This window comes from Haemaphysalis longicornis, unplaced genomic scaffold (assembly GCF_048455015.1).
Source record: "Haemaphysalis longicornis isolate Haplotype H1 unplaced genomic scaffold, Haemaphysalis longicornis Haplotype H1 scaffold_81, whole genome shotgun sequence".
Lineage (NCBI taxonomy): Eukaryota > Metazoa > Arthropoda > Arachnida > Ixodida > Ixodidae > Haemaphysalis > Haemaphysalis longicornis.
The window spans coordinates 500,791-519,242 of NW_027526449.1; the positions used below are offsets into that span (position 1 = coordinate 500,791).

Below are 18,452 nucleotides of genomic sequence, written 5' to 3' on the forward strand. Positions count from 1 at the left end.
GATAGGTATTGGTAAAGGACGCTGCACAGAAGAAAAGTTGGCTTTACACCCAAGCCCCACGCTCATTAGTTGTACTGACCTTACGGCGCCATAGATCTGTAGTCTTTGAGGACGGTTCATTTCTGCAAAGCAATTGTAGTGTTGCGTCCACTAGAGGGACCGAAGCGTCGCTCGATGTGCGCCACGTGGCAGAGGTGCCGGCTGCGAGTTAGAATTCAAATGCCGTTCAGGCACATTGAATTCTAATTTAATGCCAGACTGGCGGGATTACCGACCACTGCCGCCAAGTTTTTGAGAGGGCCAGTTCTTTCTCCGTGAAACCACTCTTCTTCCAGTCATAGCAGCAAGCAAAAAGAGGTACACTAGATATTATTTTGCAGATTTCTGCGTAAATTGTGTAATAGTAACTTTCAAACTTCATTCAGCGCTTGTTTTAAAACCGCGCTCCATTCCGGACTTCATGCGCACCAGTTTTATATTACAAAATATATGCCCAACCGCCATCCTTAATTCACAATTAGGAAAAAATGCGGCCTAAAATGAGGCTGGTATACACCGTTTCAAACAGATAGGCACGGACGTGTATGCAGCAGCAGCAGCCTTCTCCAGCCCAAGTTATTTGTTTTCTAAACGAGCAGCAATACTCCCGTAGGTCTTTAAGGATCATTGATGCTCATGTAGGGAGTAACGCATATCCGTCTGCTTTCATGCTCCTAAAACGGCCCCCAGGCTCGCATTCGCAGGCAAATTGGAAGACCTTGTTGAGTATCCAGCAAGCGGAAGAACGTGGCGTTTATATTGTTGGTTATAATCGGTCTAGTGCGTACCACCCTACGACAAATATTAGCCAAGAATTCAACAGTCACTGGCAGTGTATTGGCCTCCGAGATGTGACCGCCGGAGTTTATTGAAATCGCCACTAGAACAAGATACCAAGCCTGGTTTAAAAGCGAGAAAAAGCTGTACTTCATCGGGTAACACCCAATGCAGCCTAACCTAAGGAACTTCTGTACAGCTTCGCCTACTTCCTCCAGCATGTGCCCTACCTCCGCAGTTTGTGAAGGCCACAAACACCTTTTTTTCGGGTGTCATCGTTACGACATTGTTATATCGCGGCGGAAGCCGCAGAAGAATGACTAAGCGAACACTGTCGTCGATGATCACCAACCAAAAACTGAACTTTTATTCAGAGGCATGCATATATATACAGAGGTCACCTGGTGGCAAGTAAAGACAACATAAACCGAATCGAAACCGAAACTGAAACACTACATATTCCCCTCCCTAAAAGACCAATGTTAGTAATTGTTAGTGGATTAGTATTAGTACGAAAATACACAATATTTACAAATATTTACAACTACACATGGCATGTGCGCTTCACAATAATGTCTGATGTACAACTACGCAGCATACATTCGACGACTGCTATATAACAAAAAAAAACACAATTGCAGAACCACTGAAACGTCTCAACAAAGTCCACGTAGCACTCAAGTTGTGTCACTGCACCAGTCTACACACAAAAACCAGCTACACACGGTCCCCGTATCGATCCGGAGGTCTTCTGTTCCTCGGTGGCTGGACCCGACGTTGAGGTACTCGGTGCTTCGATGCAGCTGGCGCTGAAGCTTGTAGCGTGGGCGTAGCTGGTGAAGCTTCGAACTGCGCTATTGAGGAGCGATTCTCGGGTCGCTCAGGCACCAAAGGCGGGGTTGCAGGTTCGAAGACAGCGTCATGATCCGGATTCCACGCGGCTGATGGCGCAGGTACCTTAGATAACTTCGAAGCGTTCCAAGTTCGTCCATCGTCAAGCCGGAACGTTGATGGGCCTTGTTGGTGGACAACGTTCTGTGGGTGGCTAAACGCGAGGTCGCCCTTAGCAGATATTCCGGGTTTCCTAATTCGCACAAAATCACCAACTGACACTGTTGTCTTCTTCGCGGCCCTGCGACGGTCTGTGTACTCTTTGCTGTCCCCTTGTTTGCTCTGCACGCGTTGGCATAGACGACAGAGTTCGGAAGCAGGATCGCTGAAGAAAGTTGGTGATGGGTGGCCCACAACGTCAAGACATGTTCTCGGTAGCCGCCCGTGTAGGAGAACGGATGGTGCAACACCCGTAGTGGCATGTGGCGTGCAGCGATATATAGCCAAATAGTCTGTTACCGCTTGACGAAGCGGACGTTGCTCTAACATTGCAACCTCTACGAAATCCTTGAAGACACGGTTGAACCGCGCTACAAGTCCGTTCGCTTGAGGGTAGTAAATAGAAGAGTGCACGGGACGGATGGCGCGATCATTGAGGAACTTTGTGAACTCCGCAGAGGCAAACTGGGGCCCATTGTCGCATACTATCACGTCCGGGTAACCCTCACGTGAGAACACCGAAAGCAAAAAGTTTATGACGGTGCGGGATGACACTTCACTGCAGAATTGAACTTCTGGCCATTTCGAAAAGTATTCGATGAGTGTAATGGCGTATCTGCAGTCGTGCGGTGCTCTCTGCAGAGGGCCGACGATGTCAACGGCCAGCTTCTCCCATGGGCGTTCTGGCAAGGGTACTGGCTGCAAAGAAGTAGCAGCAGTCTTTGCACTTTTGTCAGCCATCTGACATATTCTGCAGTTCTGGATGGAAAGTTCCACCTGTCTATCCATGCCTAGCCACCAGAACCTTTCTCTTAGTCGAGCTTTTGTCCGAACTATACCCGGGTGAGCTTCGTGGGCAGCAGCGATTACTTGTGGCGTCAGAGACAAAGGAACGGCGATTCGTTCTCCGCGCAGGAGCAAGTTGTCAACGACCGACAATTCTCCGCGCACCAAGAAGAAAGGCTGAAGTTCACTTGAGAGCGCCTTATGTGCAGGCCAAGATGTGGCGACATAAGTCGCGACTTGCTTCAAGTTGCAGTCTTCACTAAGGGCCTGTTGAAACTGCTCCTTGGTGAGGCAAGGTAATTCAACAAAGGACACAACCTCCTCGAATGACGCATCTTCCTGCGGAGACGGAACTGGAAGGCGAGAAAGGGCATCCACTACCTGGTTTTCGGACCCTTTCCGATACTCCACAGTGTAGTTATAGCGAAGTAGCCGTTCCGACCAGCGTGCGATGCGAAGGGGGCGGCGGCCACTACCTTGCGAAGAGAGGAGAGAGACCAAGGCTTGGTGGTCTGTGCGCAACGTGAAATGCCGTCCCCACAAGTACGTATACCAGTGCTCGCATGCCCAAACGCACGCAAGCGCTTCACGCTCTCCCACTCCGTATTTCCTCTCCGCAGGTGAAAGCGTTCGCGAAGCAAAGGAAACAGTTCGCAACCTGTGGCCATCGACCTGCTGGAGAACAGCACCTAGTCCGCAGTCGGACGCATCAGTGGACACTACGACCGGAAGGGACGCATCGAACATCTGCAGAACTTGGCTGGGCGAGAGCAGAAACTTTATTTTGGCGAAACTGGCATCTACCGCATCAGTCCAAATGAATGGTTGGTTCTTTCGGAGAAGAGCTCGCATAGGTTCTACCACATCAGCAAGACTGGGAACAAACTTGGCGTAATACTCGACCAGACCAAGAAAAGAACGGAGACTAGTAGCATCAGTTGGCGCAGGAGTATTTATAATGGAAGAAATTTTTTCCGGCAGTGGAGAAATGCCTTGCGCTGTGATCTTGTGTCCCAAGAAGGAAAGTTCTTGTACGACAAATACGCACTTGTCGTTTAACTTGAGCCCGGCTTCCTTAATGCGCCGTAGTACAGCGATCAGGTTGGTCAAGTGTTCCTTTTCATTTTTCCCAAACACAATGATGTCATCAGTATAGAAGAGAACACCAGAGCATCCTTGAAGGATTTTGGACATCATTTGTTGAAATGCAGCGGGGGCGGACGCCAACCCGAAGCACACGCGTTTAAAGCGAAAGAGACCATCGTGAGTAATGAAAGCGGTCAAATCACGGCTTTCAGGATCGAGCAAAACCTGGTGGTAGGCTGATGCGATGTCAAGCTTCGAAAAATGAGTTGCCCCAACCCAACTAGACTGTGGAGGAGTTCTTCGGTGTGTGGAAGAGGAAAGCTATCAGTCACTACGGCCTTATTAGGCTCCCGTAAGTCGACACAAACACGAATGCCTCCATCCTTATTTTGAACAACAACAATCGGAGAGACCCATTCTGACGCATTAATGCGCTCTATCACATCCAACTGCTCGAGCCGACGACGTTCTTCCGATACCGGAGCTCGGAGTGAAAGGGGAAGGCGGCGAAGTTTTGCTACAGTAGACGGAACTGAGAGCCGAACTTTGACACGATGCACAAAACCCTTGGCTAGGCCGAGGCTGGAGTCGAAAAGGCACGCAAACTCATTGCACAACTCTGCTTGAAGGCATGCAGTTGAAACTGTCTCCTGGCCTGGGGCTTGTACGTCGGTAGCACTGGTAGTTGACGCGATAGTCTCAAGGCAGCGGAGGGACGAGCCGTCAATCTGGAGCTGAAGGGCCTTAATGGCGTCAATACCTAGCAGCGATGTGCCTTGCGAAACAACGTAGAACAGAATGGACGCTTCGCGTTCCTTGTATACGACCTTCGATAAAAAAAAATTCCCCCGCATTTCCCCGAGGGGGAGAATGTGAAAGTGCGAATGCACGGTTGTCGGCCCGCTTGCGGCGCTTGCGCTCGGCCCCCGCAGCCCACCGCCTCGCCGCCTTCTCTTCCATCTCTTCCATCGGGTTTGTAGTATCACGTGTACACCACGCAGTCATCAAGCCGCTATAACGCCGCTGAGTCGCCAACGCACGCCGCTGACGACGTAGTTTGAATGCGTTAAAGATATAAGGCGCGTCTAACACTGATATCACCGTCGCGTCCGTGGCTTGGTCGGTAGAGCGTCGCGCTGCGGCCGCAAAGTCCTCGGATCGAAACCTGGCGCCGGATGCTGTTTCTTTTTCAAATATAGAGGAGCACTGCGGACGCCAACGCCGCCGGCGGTGGATGGTTTGGGGTCGCTTATAAAGTGCATTCACACTTAAAAGCATCCTCGCACGGGGATAGCTTGTTTCGAGTAATCTAGCAGCTTCACACGGGGCGCGAGCAGCAGCGCATGCCCGGCAAAATGCCTATCGAAAAGATCACCCGCCAGAATGGAAACAGAGGAGCCCGAGTCGATAAGAAATGTTAACGGCGCATGCCCGACTGTTACCTCGTCGTGAATACCGGCGCGGCTGGATGCGGTCACCGAAAGAATGCTCACAGCTTCGTCGGGCAAATTCTGGTCGCTAAGCTCGTGAACACGAACGCCCTGTTGCTTCTTTTTGCAAACTGAACTAAAGTGCCCAATGAGCCCACAATTATAGCAACGCTGACCTTTCGCTGGGCAGCGGGATGACGCGGCACGATGCTGGCGCGAACCACAACGGTAGCAGTAAGAAGAAGAGGTGGGTGGGCGCGTACAGGAAGCAGGTTGGTGGGTGTCGGGATGCGGGCGCGTTTCGGTACGAGGTGCAGGTAGAGGCGTGTAGCTACGCGAAGGACGGGGGCAGTGTTCATTTCGACTGCGGTCGTGCGGCGTTGAGCGAGAGCTTTTTGATATACGCTGCACGGTGCCTGAAGCAATTTCTCGAAGGTCCTCACTAGCCTGTTCGATTTGTGACGCTAATTGTATTGCTCGGAAGAACGAGAGGGTGGAGCCCTCAAGAAGAAGGCGTTCTCGAATGTGCTGGGACGAGACCCCTTCCACGAACTGGTCACGAAGCGAGTCTTCAGGTGAAGCAAAAGAACACGCAGCGGCGAGCGCACGTAGTGCGGCAACGTACTCCTGAACAGACTCCCCTGGGTGCTGAATGCGACGGCGAAAGCGGTGCCTTTCTACGACGACATTGCTTGAGGTTGTGAAATGTTGCGTTAAAGTGGCTACAGCTTCGTCGTAAACAGAAGGCTGAACGGCGGCGGCCTTACTAGCTTCAGGAAGTTTGTCGTCGGCGGTTGACTCACCGGTCTGGGAGGCATCCGTTGGAAGCGGTAGACTGGAGAAGACACGTTGACCCTCAACGCCGAGGCTGTGTAACAGCAGGGCCTTGCGACTTTCGGGCGGGAATTCGGACGCTCCGGATGCCACTAGGTAGTTTTCGAAAATTTGGTGCCATTGCGTCCACGGAAGAGGAGGGCGGCCGGGTTCAGGCAGGAACGGGGGCGGCGGAGCAAGCCCGATGCAGCTCATGGCGTCGAAAAGGTGCAGGCGTGGTTACGCCCCCCGAAAAAGACGCATCCTCGTCGCCATTGTTATATCGCGGCGGAAGCCGCAGAAGAATGACGAAGCGACCACTGTCGTCGACGATCACCGACCAAAAACTGAACTTTTATTCAGAGGCATGCATATATATACAGGGGTCACCTGGTGGCAAGTAAAGACAACATAAACCGAATCGAAACCGAAACTGAAACACTACAGGCATCAAACGTGACACTTTTGAGGGGTGTTTGAATCCGCACCTTTTGTGACATGAGAACCTAATGGGAACGGCATGAGCCATGGGCACCGAAGAGAGTGAATAGGCCAACCAAAGAACCTCATGACGTTCACAGCTCATAACCAGCATATCCAACAAACCAAAAGCAACAGCGTGGTGGGGAACCTGGTAGTAAGACCTAGAAAATACTGCGTGTTTGCGCTGCAACTTGAGGAAGGCTTGAGTTTATGAAGTCGTCGGCAATGTTATCAAAACTGCAATGCATTTTTGTTGCTTCTTCTCCCTTCTCCAACCTTTTCTCAGACCCAAGATTAGCCGCAGCAATTGCTGCTGGCACTTTGGTTGGAGCCACGGCACTCGGTGGTCTAGGGGCCGGTATTGCAGCGGCTATAATTGCCAGCCGTGCAAGGGATGCGGCGGGATCAGGTAAGTTACTCCAATCGTCTCAGGAAGTAAATGTTGCAATGCTTCTTGCATCGGAATGTTCTTTTGAATATACGCTTGAAAAGATTTGTTGGTTTCCAGAACAAAAATAGGGGCATAATGTATGTTTGGCGGGTCGTAAACGTAGTCTTAATCATGACGCTCAGCAATAACAACCATCGGCAGCTTCTCAAAAATAAGACGCACACAGAAATTTTGTGCCTCACATTGTTTGAGGAAAACGGCGCGATTATGGTTTCTGTTACCAAAAACTCCTAAACTTTGTTGGGCAGGTCACTGTTGCTAACCACGTCTGAGATATGCAAAGGCCCTGCTCATGATCGGTGGCAGCCATTCCTCAAGACGTCGTGCCTGTTGTACTGGTTGGAATGATATCAAAGCAGGGGCCTCTGTTTGGGGCAATCCAGATGTCTCTTATTTGCTTACATTTTTTGCGCATCCAACATTCTATGTCCGCCGAAGATTCGGTGTTATTGTGTACTGAGGCTCTAAAAGCGTGAACACATCTCAAGCAGTAGTCCTATTTTAAGCACAGATTTTACTAGGTGCTCAATGCAAAGATTTCTCCCACCAGGCCTAAAACTTCACATGGCAAATACTACCACAAGTTTACGTATAAACCAAGCCTAACTATATATATATATATATATCTATATATATATATATATATATATATATATATATATATATATATATATATATATATATATATAGACTGAAAAGATAAAAACTCACACAGAGCGCGAAAAAAATAAGGTTAGTAGAGACAGAGACAAACGAGAAAGACTTAGAAAATAAAAATAAGTTTACTGACGTTTCAGGGAGAGGACTCCCTTTCTTCAGAGTACAAAATAAGTTCGTTTCAGAGCTATATATACAGAAAATGTAGCAAGCGCGAGGGCAAGGTAAGAGGAGGGAGAGTTTGTACAAAATGGATTCATGGTTGGTGGGTAGCAAAAGAATGAACGGAGAGCGGGAAAATTAATTACAACAAGGATAACAAGAACACACAGTCACGCGGTACGAACTTGGAAAAAAAGAGAGAGAGAAGAACCAAACACAGAGAAAAAAAATACATAATTAAAAAAATAATAATAATAATAATAAATAACAAGGTAATTTTCCTCCCCCGTGGCAACGGGGGTGAAAGAGGGGTCAAAACAAGATAGGCCCATGCCTGTGTTTGACATGGGCAAGAAGATTAGTCCCGCGGAAGACGTTCCAAAGAAGATATGCACACAAAGGGCGAACATCTGCCCATTCACACCCGTTCTAGGAATCCAAGTAAGGTCATTGAAACAAGAGATACGTGGCTTCTGTCGGTGGGAGGCGGGGGTCGCGCCCAAAAGCAGTAGGACAGGCAGTTTCGACAGGAAAGAGTGTACATTGGTATACAAAGAGCGAAAAAAATAAATAAATAAAATAAATAAAAAAAAAATAACCAGGTAATTTTCCCCTCCCTTGTGGCAACGGGGGTGAAAGAGGGGTCAAAACAAGATATGCCCATGCACGTGTTTGACATGGGCAAAAAGATGAGTCACGCGGAACAAGGAAACGAAGATATGCAAATGCACACAAAGGATGAACATCTGCCCATACACACCCGTTCTAAGAATCCTGGTAAGGTAATTGAAACGTGAGACATGTGGCTTCTGTTGGTGGGAGGCGGGGGTCGCGCCCAAAAGCAGTAGGATAGGTAGTTTCGACTCGAAATGAGTTTACATTGATAGGGGAAAAAAGACAAGGTCAAACAAGTCATGAAAAAAAAAAAAAAAACAGGCATGTGCACGCGTATAACGCGGCAAGTGGTATTCATCTGCCTGGCGCATGGTGCCAGTTCAGGGAATGCCGAGGCGGTCAGCAACGAATATTAGAAAACAACAATACAAAAAAGAAAGAGGACACGAAAACAATCACACACGCTCGCGTTCACAAATTAATTGCAAGGTGAGAATATCAAAGCTAAAAATGGTACTGCAGCCTTCTACCCAGAACGCAATGTCCAGACTTGTTCATCGAATTTGCTTCAGTGAAGCCATTGTGCTAAAAAACGTCGTGCTAGCACGAAACTAAACCCAACTACGAGAGCTCGCCAACTAATGGGAGAATATTATTGAGGGAAAGAAATGAACAGGCATAACACTAGCCTGAGAAATGCAGCCGAAATTTTAATCGGAGGAAAGACAGGTTAATTTCCCATAACTTTCATTTATGCCAAACGACGCTGATTTAAACTTATAGATAAGGTAAGACTCACGAACCTCGCGATCGTGATGCGTTTTAAAACTAGATTCAAGAATTGTGGCCTTCAGTTGTTCAAAAGAATGACCAGGAGTGTTAACATGCTTTGATAGAGGCAAAGAAGGGCAGGTTTTTGCATGGGAGCGGTGATTGTTAAACCTCAAACGAAAGGGTGTTTCAGTCTGGCCGATGTATTGTTTGCCGCAGAGGGTGCATTCCAGCAGGTATACGACGTTGGCGGAATCACAGTTAAAGTTCCCTTTTACATTCACATAATAGTTTGAAGCTGTGCTGGCGGCGCGCTGTGTGGTGGTCATTTGTGGGCATACCTTACACCGTGGTTTGTTACAGGGCATGCAACCAGTAGTCTGTGGTCGGCTGATGCTGGATTTAGTGAGAACGTCACCCAAATTTTTGCTGCGTCTATAAACAACACGTGGTGGCTCGGGGAATATTCTCTTTAGGCGTTCACTTTGAGCGAGGATATTGTGATGTTTCCTTAGTATGGAAGCAACTTTCGGAGAAGAGGCCGAATGGGTCAAAACGAGGTTGGTTTGTTGATTGGGTTTTGGAGCTTTTTTTCGCAGAATTTCGGTGCGGTTCAACTGGTTAGCTCGTGTAATCGCGTCATCGATCACCTGCTCTGGGTATTTTTGATTTAAGAGTGCGGTTTTAAGTTCTCTGCAGTTAGAATCGAAATCCGCCTGGCTTGTGCAGATTCGCCTAAAACGGTGAGATTGGCTGTAAGGTATTGCAGTCTTGCAGTGCCTGACATGGCTGCTGTGGAAGTGCAAATACTGGCGCGTGTCCGTAGGTTTCCTGTAGAGATTAGTCTGAAGTCTGCCCTGAGAAACTGTGACAGTAACATCCAGGAAATTTATGCTGTGCGTAGAGTAGGAATGAGAGAGGGAGATGGTAGGATGCGCAAGGTTAAAAGCCTCAATAAACGCCAGAAGTTCCATTTCACCGTGCTGCCAAATCATGAATATATCATCTATATACCTTTTGTAGTACAATGGCTTCAAACTTTGGGTTGCGAGGAAGTTTGTCTCTAGACATCCCATAAAGATGTTCGCATAGTTGGGCCCGATTTTGGTTCCCATTGATGTGCCGCTGACTTGCACGTAATTGACACCATCAAACTCAAAATTGTTAAGTTCAAGGATAAGGTGAAGGAAAGTTTCAAGGGTGAGAGAATCGATAGGTTTGTCACCCGCCGACCCCTCATACGCACATGATACAGCGGTGATCCCATCGGCATGCGGAATGTTAGTGTACAGCGACACGACATCTAGGGTAACAAGTAAACAGTTGTTGGGAATTTCCATCTTCATGATATCTGAGAGAAAATCATTTGTATCCTTAATGAAGGATGGAAAGCTGGGGGGAATGTCGCGAATGAGAGAGTCGACATACCGCGAGAGGTTCTCGGTGACAGTACCAATGCCAGAGACAATGGGGCGACCTGGGTTGTTATTTTTATGAATCTTAGGAAGAAGGTAGAATCTACCGGCTACTGGGCTTAAGGGGATAAGAGAACGAGCAGTTGTTTCAGTTATTTCCTGATTTTGAACAAGTTCAGTGAGTTTTTCTTTTACAATTAGCTTATACTCATTAGTGGGATCGCTATGGAGTACTTTGTAGAACGCAGATTCTGATAGTTGTCTATGAGCCTCGTTGACATAGTCAGCTTTGTCGAGGATCACGATGGCGCCTCCTTTATCGGCCGGTTTGATTACTATTTCGGGGCAACCTGCGAGTTCCTCCAAGGCTTTCTTTTCCTTGTTGGTGATGTTACAGCGGAAAGGGATTTGCTTTTGGTATGTTGCTCGTACATCGCGATGAACGGCTTTAATATACATGTCGAGGCATGTATCGCGCTGCGTGGGAGGGGTCCAGTGCTTATGGCTAGGTAATGCGGTTCGGGCTTCGTAGGTTGGAGGACGGTCATGGAAGTACTCTCTCAGTCTCATATTTCTGGCGAAGTTGTCTAAGTCCTTAAAAAGTTGAAATTCGTTGAAACCGCCAGTTGCCGGGCAAAAATTCAGACCTTTTGACAAGGCGCTCATCTGATCTGGTGACAGGGTAATACTAGAGAGGTTCATCACATTTCCGGTGAGATTTTTGTTAGTTTCAGTAGCCTGGGGAGAGGTTACAGAAGGGGAATAAAAATTTGGGTTTGCGTTGGCAGACTCGCTAGTACTGGCACTAATGAGAGCTTGTGAATGGTTAGTATTTGGCGCGTTTAAGGGGCGATTTTCATGTGCATTCCCAGATAATGGACAGCCATTAGTAATGGGGCTAACTTTATTCTTGCGGATGTTGTCATTGCTAGGGATATTATCTCGGGAAAATTTACGGACTTTTGTTTCGGATATAGCGGATGCCTTTTTGGATTCGTAGCTGCGTAGAAGGCCTGATTCTCTTTCGCTTAGATCCTTACTAAGAATTTCCTCTTCCTGGCGGAGGGAATGGGACATAGTCTCGTAGTGATCTAGAATTATCTGCGTTAATTGCAAGGATGCGTTGTCTAGTACTTGTTGCCACTTTTTTTTGTTGGAAGGGGACAGTTCGGCAGTTGCAGGTCTCAGTCTAACCCTCAAACCCATGGGAGCTACCTCGGCAGACAAATACTGTGAAAGTGCGGAAACGTGCATTTGGGAACGTATGCGTTTTTCAGTAATCTTTCTTAATTTTAAGAACTGTTTTGATACTGGGTAGGAAGCTGCATTACCGGGTTTTTTGGAGCTTAGTCACTTTGTCGGCGCAGAAGACACTTTCTTGCGGAGGTTGTAGGCTGGCTTTGGGGCGTCCGATAGCAGTGCGGATCCGCTGCTGGCGTTTCGCAGTGGCTCGGTGGTGGTTGAGGCTCCGGTGGGCGTGGTAGTTTCCGAGGGCGGGCGCGGCAGGCTCTTGGCGCGGCGCACTCTCGGGGTTGGGCTGCAGGCGATGCGTCGGTGCTCCGAGGCCGTGGTCGCAGGAGCACGTACGGGTTGCAGGCTGCGGCGGACGTCCGGGGACTCCGGGTGTGGGTCCCTGGCGCTCAGCTGAAGGTCTGTGGCCACGGTGGTCACGGCGGCACACGGGGCTGGCCGGTTAGACCGTGTGTCCGGGGACGTCGTGGAGGAGGTTGGGCTGGAGGGGAGCAGAGGCAGCGGTGGGAAGTCATGGTCGTATGAGGCCCCTGCGCGAGCTTGGGCGGCGGTGCATGCGACCTCGCGCCACCCGGGAGGGTTGCAGCGCTTTTGCGTGAAGCAAAGCTCGCGGATGTGGCTAGCAAGCACAGCCACACCCTCGAAGCTGGGGTGCAGGCCATCCGCAGCAAGGACTCGGCGGGCGGGAAGGTGCTGGAAGCCGTGGTCAATGAAGCGCACGCAGCGAGAGTGGCGGCAGAATTCACGCAGGAGAGAGTTAAAGCGTCGTGCTTTTTCATTGCAGCCAATGGCAAAGCGGGAGATGCGGTAGTCACGGCGGCGGTTAGCAGAGCGCGGAAGAATCAAGCTGGCATAGATGGTGGAGACGTTAGGCCGAGATTGAAGGATCAGGTCAGTCAGCGAGCGATAGTCACAGAAAGCGCGTTCAGCAGAAGAAGAGGTCAGGTCATTCGTACCAACATGCAGAAAAACTGTGTTAGAGCAAGCAGGTATAGAGTCAATGAGTAAGCGTGCGTCAGAAATGCATGCGCCGGGTTGCGAAACAAAAGCAGGGGTTCCAACACAGAGCGGGTCAAAATGTTCAAAAAGGTACTTAGTCTGAGAGTCGCCTATCACAACACTAGACGGGGCAGTCTGCGGGAACTTCCGGATGACGTCTTTCTTCGTTGTCCTGGCAGCGCTCATGGTTAAAGATAGACTGAAAAGATAAAAACTCACACAGAGCGCGAAAAAAATAAGGTTAGTAGAGACAGAGACAAACGAGAAAGACTTAGAAAATAAAAATAAGTTTACTGACGTTTCAGGGAGAGGACTCCCTTTCTTCAGAGTACAAAATAAGTTCGTTTCAGAGCTATATATACAGAAAATGTAGCAAGCGCGAGGGCAAGGTAAGAGGAGGGAGAGTTTGTACAAAATGGATTCATGGTTGGTGGGTAGCAAAAGAATGAACGGAGAGCGGGAAAATTAATTACAACAAGGATAACAAGAACACACAGTCACGCGGTACGAACTTGGAAAAAAAGAGAGAGAGAAGAACCAAACACAGAGAAAAAAAATACATAATTAAAAAAATAATAATAATAATAATAAATAACAAGGTAATTTTCCTCCCCCGTGGCAACGGGGGTGAAAGAGGGGTCAAAACAAGATAGGCCCATGCCCGTGTTTGACATGGGCAAGAAGATTAGTCCCGCGGAAGACGTTCCAAAGAAGATATGCACACAAAGGGCGAACATCTGCCCATTCACACCCGTTCTAGGAATCCAAGTAAGGTCATTGAAACAAGAGATACGTGGCTTCTGTCGGTGGGAGGCGGGGGTCGCGCCCAAAAGCAGTAGGACAGGCAGTTTCGACAGGAAAGAGTGTACATTGGTATACAAAGAGCGAAAAAAATAAATAAATAAAAAATAACCAGGTAATTTTCCCCTCCCTTGTGGCAACGGGGGTGAAAGAGGGGTCAAAACAAGATATGCCCATGCACGTGTTTGACATGGGCAAAAAGATGAGTCACGCGGAACAAGGAAACGAAGATATGCAAATGCACACAAAGGATGAACATCTGCCCATACACACCCGTTCTAAGAATCCTGGTAAGGTAATTGAAACGTGAGACATGTGGCTTCTGTTGGTGGGAGGCGGGGGTCGCGCCCAAAAGCAGTAGGATAGGTAGTTTCGACTCGAAATGAGTTTACATTGATAGGGGAAAAAAGACAAGGTCAAACAAGTCATGAAAAAAAAAAAAAAAAAAAACAGGCATGTGCACGCGTATAACGCGGCAAGTGGTATTCATCTGCCCGGCGCATGGTGCCAGTTCAGGGAATGCCGAGGCGGTCAGCAACGAATATTAGAAAACAACAATACAAAAAAGAAAGAGGACACGAAAACAATCACACACGCTCGCGTTCACAAATTAATTGCAAGGTGAGAATATCAAAGCTAAAAATGGTACTGCAGCCTTCTACCCAGAACGCAATGTCCAGACTTGTTCATCGAATTTGCTTCAGTGAAGCCATTGTGCTAAAAAACGTCGTGCTAGCACGAAACTAAACCCAACTACGAGAGCTCGCCAACTAATGGGAGAATATTATTGAGGGAAAGAAATGAACAGGCATAACACTAGCCTGAGAAATGCAGCCGAAATTTTAATCGGAGGAAAGACAGGTTAATTTCCCATAACTTTCATTTATGCCAAACGACGCTGATTTAAACTTATAGATAAGGTAAGACTCACGAACCTCGCGATCGTGATGCGTTTTAAAACTAGATTCAAGAATTGTGGCCTTCAGTTGTTCAAAAGAATGACCAGGAGTGTTAACATGCTTTGATAGAGGCAAAGAAGGGCAGGTTTTTGCATGGGAGCGGTGATTGTTAAACCTCAAACGAAAGGGTGTTTCAGTCTGGCCGATGTATTGTTTGCCGCAGAGGGTGCATTCCAGCAGGTATACGACGTTGGCGGAATCACAGTTAAAGTTCCCTTTTACATTCACATAATAGTTTGAAGCTGTGCTGGCGGCGCGCTGTGTGGTGGTCATTTGTGGGCATACCTTACACCGTGGTTTGTTACAGGGCATGCAACCAGTAGTCTGTGGTCGGCTGATGCTGGATTTAGTGAGAACGTCACCCAAATTTTTGCTGCGTCTATAAACAATACGTGGTGGCTCGGGGAATATTCTCTTTAGGCGTTCACTTTGAGCGAGGATATTGTGATGTTTCCTTAGTATGGAAGCAACTTTCGGAGAAGAGGCCGAATGGGTCAAAACGAGGTTGGTTTGTTGATTGGGTTTTGGAGCTTTTTTTCGCAGAATTTCGGTGCGGTTCAACTGGTTAGCTCGTGTAATCGCGTCATCGATCACCTGCTCTGGGTATTTTTGATTTAAGAGTGCGGTTTTAAGTTCTCTGCAGTTAGAATCGAAATCCGCCTGGCTTGTGCAGATTCGCCTAAAACGGTGAGATTGGCTGTAAGGTATTGCAGTCTTGCAGTGCCTGACATGGCTGCTGTGGAAGTGCAAATACTGGCGCGTGTCCGTAGGTTTCCTGTAGAGATTAGTCTGAAGTCTGCCCTGAGAAACTGTGACAGTAACATCCAGGAAATTTATGCTGTGCGTAGAGTAGGAATGAGAGAGGGAGATGGTAGGATGCGCAAGGTTAAAAGCCTCAATAAACGCCAGAAGTTCCATTTCACCGTGCTGCCAAATCATGAATATATCATCTATATACCTTTTGTAGTACAATGGCTTCAAACTTTGGGTTGCGAGGGTTTCTCAGGGCAGACTTCAGACTAATCTCTACAGGAAACCTACGGACACGCGCCAGTATTTGCACTTCCACAGCAGCCATGTCAGGCACTGCAAGTCTGCAATACCTTACAGCCAATCTCACCGTTTTAGGCGAATCTGCACAAGCCAGGCGGATTTCGATTCTAACTGCAGAGAACTTAAAACCGCACTCTTAAATCAAAAATACCCAGAGCAGGTGATCGATGACGCGATTACACGAGCTAACCAGTTGAACCGCACCGAAATTCTGCGAAAAAAAGCTCCAAAACCCAATCAACAAACCAACCTCGTTTTGACCCATTCGGCCTCTTCTCCGAAAGTTGCTTCCATACTAAGGAAACATCACAATATCCTCGCTCAAAGTGAACGCCTAAAGAGAATATTCCCCGAGCCACCACGTGTTGTTTATAGACGCAGCAAAAATTTGGGTGACGTTCTCACTAAATCCAGCATCAGCCGACCACAGACTACTGGTTGCATGCCCTGTAACAAACCACGGTGTAAGGTATGCCCACAAATGACCACCACACAGCGCGCCGCCAGCACAGCTTCAAACTATTATGTGAATGTAAAAGGGAACTTTAACTGTGATTCCGCCAACGTCGTATACCTGCTGGAATGCACCCTCTGCGGCAAACAATACATCGGCCAGACTGAAACACCCTTTCGTTTGAGGTTTAACAATCACCGCTCCCATGCAAAAACCTGCCCTTCTTTGCCTCTATCAAAGCATGTTAACACTCCTGGTCATTCTTTTGAACAACTGAAGGCCACAATTCTTGAATCTAGTTTTAAAACGCATCACGATCGCGAGGTTCGTGAGTCTTACCTTATCTATAAGTTTAAATCAGCGTCGTTTGGCATAAATGAAAGTTATGGGAAATTAACCTGTCTTTCCTCCGATTAAAATTTCGGCTGCATTTCTCAGGCTAGTGTTATGCCTGTTCATTTCTTTCCCTCAATAATATTCTCCCATTAGTTGGCGAGCTCTCGTAGTTGGGTTTAGTTTCGTGCTAGCACGACGTTTTTTAGCACAATGGCTTCACTGAAGCAAATTCGATGAACAAGTCTGGACATTGCGTTCTGGGTAGAAGGCTGCAGTACCATTTTTAGCTTTGATATTCTCACCTTGCAATTAATTTGTGAACGCGAGCGTGTGTGATTGTTTTCGTGTCCTCTTTCTTTTTTGTATTGTTGTTTTCTAATATTCGTTGCTGACCGCCTCGGCATTCCCTGAACTGGCACCATGCGCCGGGCAGATGAATACCACTTGCCGCGTTATACGCGTGCACATGCCTGTTTTTTTTTTTTTTTTTTTTCATGACTTGTTTGACCTTGTCTTTTTTCCCCTATCAATGTAAACTCATTTCGAGTCGAAACTACCTATCCTACTGCTTTTGGGCGCGACCCCCGCCTCCCACCAACAGAAGCCACATGTCTCACGTTTCAATTACCTTACCAGGATTCTTAGAACGGGTGTGTATGGGCAGATGTTCATCCTTTGTGTGCATTTGCATATCTTCGTTTCCTTGTTCCGCGTGACTCATCTTTTTGCCCATGTCAAACACGTGCATGGGCATATCTTGTTTTGACCCCTCTTTCACCCCCGTTGCCACAAGGGAGGGGAAAATTACCTGGTTATTTTTTATTTATTTATTTTTTTCGCTCTTTGTATACCAATGTACACTCTTTCCTGTCGAAACTGCCTGTCCTACTGCTTTAGGGCGCGACCCCCGCCTCCCACCGACAGAAGCCACGTATCTCTTGTTTCAATGACCTTACTTGGATTCCTAGAACGGGTGTGAATGGGCAGATGTTCGCCCTTTGTGTGCATATCTTCTTTGGAACGTCTTCCGCGGGACTAATCTTCTTGCCCATGTCAAACACGGGCATGGGCCTATCTTGTTTTGACCCCTCTTTCACCCCCGTTGCCACGGGGGAGGAAAATTACCTTGTTATTTATTATTATTATTATTATTTTTTTAATTATGTATTTTTTTTCTCTGTGTTTGGTTCTTCTCTCTCTCTTTTTTTCCAAGTTCGTACCGCGTGACTGTGTGTTCTTGTTATCCTTGTTGTAATTAATTTTCCCGCTCTCCGTTCATTCTTTTGCTACCCACCAACCATGAATCCATTTTGTACAAACTCTCCCTCCTCTTACCTTGCCCTCGCGCTTGCTACATTTTCTGTATATATAGCTCTGAAACGAACTTATTTTGTACTCTGAAGAAAGGGAGTCCTCTCCCTGAAACGTCAGTAAACTTATTTTTATTTTCTAAGTCTTTCTCGTTTGTCTCTGTCTCTACTAACCTTATATATATATATATATATATATATATATATATATATATATATATATATATATATATAGATACGGTCGAACAAAAGAAGTTTCCAATGGTCCAGAAGAAATATCAAAAAGTAGAGTCCGACGCAAGTCTCAAAAAACAAAAACAAACATGTTTACTTACGTTTCGACTCGTGGTCCAGTCTTCATCGGAGTGTCTTCATCGCAGTCTTTATGCAAGCAAAAGGGAAGATGTGGTAGGTCATTGAAACAGATAAAGAATTTGGAGAGACAGAAAGTGGAGAAAAAGTGCCCGCCGGGTGGGATCCCAACCCACGACCTCCAGAATACCGGTCTGGTGCGATAACCACTACGCTGCCCGCTGGGCTATTTTTCCCCGCCACTTTCTCGGGTATTTATGTTCACCTATTTTCATGAAGACTGGACCACCAGTCGAAACGTTAGTAAACATGTTTGTTTTTGTTTTTGAGACTTGCGTCGGACTCTACTTTTTGATATATATATAAATATATATATACATATATATATATATATATATATATATATAGATATATATATATATACATATATATATATATATGT

At 47.2% G+C, this 18,452-nt stretch overlaps 1 protein-coding gene across 4 annotated transcripts in view; it reads left to right on the forward strand.

Annotated features, from left to right (window-relative positions):
- The window catches only part of LOC144150936 (uncharacterized), a 55,398-nt gene that overhangs the window by 30,218 nt on the left and 6,728 nt on the right, over positions 1–18,452 (forward strand). For all 4 annotated transcript variants that reach the window (XM_077682232.1, XM_077682235.1, XM_077682234.1 and 1 more), the window contains one exon: positions 6,751–6,873. In XM_077682232.1, coding sequence (XP_077538358.1) covers positions 6,751–6,873 — 123 coding nt within the window. The remainder of the gene's footprint in view (positions 1–6,750; positions 6,874–18,452) is intronic.